The sequence below is a fragment of the Numida meleagris genome, unplaced genomic scaffold (genome assembly GCF_002078875.1).
Source record: "Numida meleagris isolate 19003 breed g44 Domestic line unplaced genomic scaffold, NumMel1.0 unplaced_Scaffold326, whole genome shotgun sequence".
Lineage (NCBI taxonomy): Eukaryota > Metazoa > Chordata > Aves > Galliformes > Numididae > Numida > Numida meleagris.
This window is the reverse complement of record NW_018364556.1, coordinates 111,426-117,230: the sequence shown is the minus strand read 5'-3', so window position 1 is coordinate 117,230 and position 5,805 is coordinate 111,426. Positions and strand designations below refer to the sequence as shown.

General features: G+C 50.3%; 2 protein-coding genes across 2 annotated transcripts in view; both read left to right on the top strand.

Moving 5' to 3' along the window:
• Window positions 1-5,805, top strand: part of LOC110391227 (T-cell surface glycoprotein CD8 alpha chain-like) — an 86,744-nt gene that overhangs the window by 6,395 nt on the left and 74,544 nt on the right. The window lies entirely within an intron of this gene.
• LOC110391228 (T-cell surface glycoprotein CD8 alpha chain-like) lies at window positions 7-4,008 on the top strand (the record flags this gene model as incomplete). The annotated part of the gene is made up of 5 exons (XM_021383039.1): window positions 7-40; window positions 573-941; window positions 1,327-1,422; window positions 2,074-2,190; window positions 2,926-4,008. Coding segments are annotated over 5 exons (699 nt in total), but the record flags the coding sequence as incomplete, so codon positions are not given.

The window sequence follows — 5,805 nt, the reverse complement described above, 5'->3', positions numbered from 1 at the left end:
GCGTCTCCTGCACTGCTCCTCCTGCTCAGCCTCACGCTCTGTGAGTATGGAAGCGGGCTCACGGGGCACCTTGGCCGGGAGCAAGGAGGACAATGGGGGAAGGCATTCCCCTTGCACCACGGCCAAGACACTGGGCAAAACGGACCCAGGGGAAATCAAGGGCAAACCCAAAGGACGCAATTCAGGGCTGCCCAGTGACTGCGCACGGAAGCGGGAGCGGTGGCACTGCAGCGCGATACGCAGCAGGAACAGAGCCTGTTCAGACAGGTGTTGCTGGAGGGGATGGGGAAGGGGAGAGAGGGGGCACTGAGCACATGTTAGAGGGGAATCACTCAGCAGAAGCTGGGAAATGGCAGCTGAAGGGCTGCTCTGAAGGGCAGCATCCATCTCCAGAGCCCAGGGACTCCAGTGCAGCACCCAAGGGTGCTGGACGGCGAGGCCCTCCCTCTGCATTCACCCTCACAGCCCGGCTGCCTGCTTGCCACACACCGGCAGCGAAGAGCCCTGCCCAAAGGCCCCGGGAGTTCTTCCCAAGCAGGACGTGACAGGACATGGCCAAATTCTGCCCACAGGCGGTACCGGCACCCAGGGAAATGGGGACAGAGTGGTGGCCAGGTTCATCAACAAGAATATGAAGCACCCCAAGGAGGGACAGCGGCTCGAGCTGGACTGCTGGCCTTACGACAGGTACAGTGGTGTCTCCTGGATCCACCTGGACAAGGATGGGATCCTTCACTACATTGCTTATACTTCCACGTACTCACGGACCACCTTCTTGGGGAATGAGAAAATATCTTCAAGATTTGAAGCGTCAAAACAAGGCAATTCCTATCGGCTGGTGGTGAAGTCCTTCACGGCACAGGACCAGGGGACCTATTTCTGCGTAACCAACAACTACCAGGAGCTGCACTTCAGCTCTGGACAACCCACATTCTTCCCAGGTCAGAAACAGCTTCACCCACCTCGCTTACATACACCACCCCTGCCCGTGCCTTTTCTATCCATCCCATCGCCCACACTCCCCATCTCCCTGCTTCTTTGCACAACGCGTCTCATCACACACGCACTGCTCCTCCTCATACAGGCTCCCTGCCCACCAGCTTCCCGGGTCTCTCAAAACATAGTTCCTAATAAGGAAGATCTCTGAGTGTGCTGCTAAGGAATTAGGAACCCTGAGCTTTCTATTGCCATGGTTGGGCTGTATTTTGCTGAATAAGTTCTCAAAATGGGCCCGACGAAGTTCCTCCTGTGTTGGGTGATTCCTCGGAGAGGTGGCTGAAGGCGGTTTTATTCTATTTTGCTGTGTTCTTCCTTTTCTCCTTCCAGTCACTACAACAACAGCAGCACCCACCACACCCGCTGCCACCACCCACAGCAGCCAGGTCACCAGCAAGGACATCTCCCGGCACAGCCCAGGCCCAGGTAACACAGCTGCAGGGAGGCAGGGGCTCTGCCTGCACTGCTGATTTCCTCGGAACAGCAGGAATTAGAGGCTGCACTGAATGCAGGCATCTGGGGATGTGAGGACAAGAGAACATTTTCATCTTTCTCAGAGAGCTGCCAGTGAGGGGATGACACCACCTAAAGAGCTCAGAATTTATGAGGGTGCTGCTAAGAAATTCTGAGCCCAGAGCCCTCAAGTTCCATGGCTGGGCACCTCAGCAATGCAAGCACACCTCACATCAGAATGTCAGGATACTGCAACTCAAAATGGGCCCTGCAGAGTCTCCCTTGTGCTGCTCACAAGTTTATCCACAGCTTTGCAGGGGTGGGAGAAGGTTGTCTTGATGTATCTCACTGCATTCATCCATTTTTCCATCCACTCACAACAACAGCAGAACCCACCACACCCGCTGTCACCACCCAGAGCAGCCACGTCACCAAGAAGGACAACTTGCGATGGGGTGCGGATGCAGGTAACCCAGCACTGGGAAGGCAGGCACTCTGTCTACAGTGCTGCTGTGATTGGAAGAGGTCAAATTCAAGTCTGTGCAGACAACAGGCATTTCAGGATGCAGGGACATGTCTGCACCTGGACCTTTCCTCCTTCCTCTCTGTCCTTTCTTCCTGCAGGAACAAGTAACGAGGACAAGCTGAATTGGTCCTGTAAATTCATCATGTGGGTTAACCTGTCTTGCGCCTGCCTCCTGCTCCTCACTGCCATAACCATCACCATCACGCTCTGCCAAAGTAAGTTGCTCCCTGACACCCTGCAGAGCTTCCTGCAGCCTCACACCAAAGAGCACAGCCCGCTCCTCCAGGGGAATGGGCTCTCTGCCTATTGCCATCACGCAGCCATTGCATAGCCAGGACACAGGCAATGCAAAGGGACCGCTCTTAAAATCCTTTTCCAGACTTTCCTCATCTCTAGATTCAGCTTGAAAAATATTTACCACATACTACACTGTGAGACAATAACTGAAAACACAGAAACCTGATTCTACCAGACGGCATTGTCTCTACCATCCTGAAATACATATATCAGGGTTGGGAGTAGCAAAACCCAAAGCACTGTGGAATAACAGGAGAAACATGCTTCACTGTGGGTCTTGTTAATCCAAATGCCAACGCTGGCAACAGCAGCTGGAGCAATAGCCAAACTACCTCCTTAATTGCACACATTCAAAGGCTGCTATGCTGAAAGCAGTGAGGCTACACTTCCGGGAAGGCAAAAGCTTTGGCACAATTTCATGTCTGAAATCTTTCATTTGCCCCAAGAAAACAAACAGTGCAAAGCTATGTTTCAGTGACAGCATTTCTCTTTTCCCCCATCCAGCTGAAACAAAGCTTGTGATTTCAGAGCCAATTCTGAAACTTTCAGTCAACTCTCACTTCTTCCTGACAAAGGAGATCAAATGTTGGAAGTGCACAAAGGAGATGAGTGATCAAAACCAACTACGCCTCACACTCCATTGTCTCTTGCAGGGACCAAGCTCACCGTAAGCAAGCAGTGCTGCGTGGCTGCTCAGCAGAAGCCACACATGCGTCCTCCTCAAGCACCGCACTGACACCAGCAGCAACACAGACAGCTGCCCTGATGCAGCGCGGCCATTTGCCTGCTCCTCCTCTGCCTGCCCACCAGCACTGCACACCTCCCGCCGCCTCACATGTGCTCCTGCCCCACAGCGCTGTTACACACCCACACCGCCTGGACAGCGCTGACCCCAAGAAACCCGGCAGCTCCGGGCCACTATGGAAAAGGCACCGCTGTGCTGGACAGCAGAGCCTTCCATGAGATGAACAATAAACCAATCGGATACAAAACTCAGTTCTGATGCCCTATTCTGTCAATTCCAAAGTCTTCCCTACAAGCTGGATCTAACTTTTATCTCTTTCATTGTGTCGTTTGGTTTAATTCATTACTGATAGAGGAGGGGACAGAGAGACTTACAACATAAGATGCTATGCCAGTAATGTTTACAACAAGAAAATTCCATGTTTAAGTCCCACTCCAAATGATGTTCAAAGGAATGTGTGTCTGACCAGGGTCCGTGGTAGATACTCTCTCCTAGCTTGTCCAACGGAAATCTCCTCAGGAGGCACAGAGAAAAGTAACCCATGCTGTTAATCTAAATAGCCTGCACAGGTCAAGGTTTTACATTAGAGTTGTTCCTGGAGGTACTACATCTGTCTGAAGCTTTTCATAATAGAGTATTTGCCACTTGGACAGTCCTACTTGTTCTTATTTGTTGGCAGTACTAGCGGGATTGGCCTCAAGTTGTGCCAGGGAAGATTCGGGCTGGATGCTAGGAAATAATTCTTCCCCAAGTCAGTGCTCAGGCACTGGAATGGGCTGCCCTGCGAGGTGCTGGAGTCACCGACCCTGGAAAGAAAGGTTCAGATGTTGTACTGAGGGACGTAGTTTAGTGGGAATATTGGTGATAGGTGAACGGTTTGATTGCTTTGTGCTAACAGATATATAAACACAGAACACAGGAAAGGAAGATCCTACCCCTTATTAATTCATACTTAGGAGACAAGAGATGGGGGCTCAGGAGCAGGGTGGCTTCATCTGATCACACACAGACATCTCCATCACGGCTAGTCTTCCCTGGGTCCTTCTCTGGTCAATGAAGTGTGTCTCTGCTGGGAATGGATGCATGGCAGCGCCCTGACTGCTTCCCCTCCAGTGACAACAAGCTTTCATCTTGCATTAAATATGTGTCTTCATTAAACATTTCTTCAAGGCAGCAGGAGGGAGAGATTCCTCCATGAGCTCCCCCTGTGACTCAGTAGTGTTGCCCCCATCCTGCATGGCACGATGGAGCATATCAGAAGAGGCAGGGGCGAGGTGTAACTTTGGTGTAGGAGTGACTCACAAAGATCTTCAAGAAATAAAAATCTGAATATGAAGAGGAAAAGAAGCCCTCTGAACAGTGACACAGCACCCAGGTTCTGAACGCATCACAGGAAGCGTGGCCTCATGTGGAAAAAACTCCACTGGTGAGCCACAGGAACACCTCTGTACTTAGGAGGCAAACATCTGAGTTCTTGTTTGGAATCTGGGAAAGAACTGGAATAAAATAATGCTATCAGTAGGGCAGAAGAGGGAAGTAAGATGTCCCTGCTAAGAAAGGCAAGCAGCAATTGTCCTGAGTTCTCCCGTACTCCACTTGTAGAGGTTCTTCACACACATCTCTAAAGATGAGATGCTGAGGGTAAGCAACAGTGTACCATGGCAGGGTGAGAATCCAATACCAAGAAACATTCAGCCTTATGCATTTGCCAACAGGTTCCGTTCTCGTCTAACCATACTGAACCACTCAAATGAGGAATTGTCCTACTTTCGTCACAACGCTGGTGTAAGGCAGAAGCAGCTCGCTTCAGCACCTCACAATGCATGGGACAATTTCAGCCATCCACAAGGCATGCCCGGAGCTTCAGCTCCTGACACACACTCCTCCACCAGGCAGTGAAACCGGGCTCTCCCCACACCTCCCAATCCCATTGCAAAGGCAGCATGGATTCTCTTTAGACTGAGAAGAATAAACTGACAACAGAAGGAGCCCACACAAGCAGCATAGGTGTCTCGATGGGAGGTGGACAGAGGCCTAAGAGTTCTTTGTTCACATTTCCTGGATGGGATTTCAAGACACAGATTCTTGTCATGTTATTTAATCAACAAAATCCATTTTCTATTTCATTTTCAAAAAAAAAAAACGCTCTAATTTATGCTGACATCACAAGTCTTAAAACCTCAAAGTAAGCCTAAGTTGCCCCATTCTACAAGGCCTCACATTGGCTTTCCTTACTTAATCACCAAATTGCTTTGAGGGCCAGTGAAATGAACCCGGGGACAACCAGACAATTTTTGCTCATTTTCTCACACAACAGCTCTTCCAGCAGACAGCGGGGCCTGGTTGCTGGCATCCAGGAACAGGGGGGCTGTTTGCAAAAGAGGAATACAACAACGCATCACAAATTACAGTAGAGCCAGGAAATAACAACACAAGACACAAATAACACCAGCCCAGGGAAACCGTCGTCACTGTATGTGCAAAGCTGCAGGAAGCCCAGCACTTAGCAACGTGTGAGTGGTCACCTAGAGGCAGCAGCAAAGGCCCTGAGGGTTGACATATGTATTTGGCAAGGTGTAGGTCCTTGTGGTTGCGAAATAAAACCACAAAAATTCTGCTTTGAAAACAAGATAAAAATCAGCATGCTACTGGGACAGGGGGCTTTTTTGATGGGTTTCACATCACGGACCTCCTGCCTTGCACAAAGCGGCATTTGCAGAGCAATTGCAAAGAAGAACAGAGCTGGAGATGCCAGCTACATGTCCGCATATACATGGTCATGGTAATC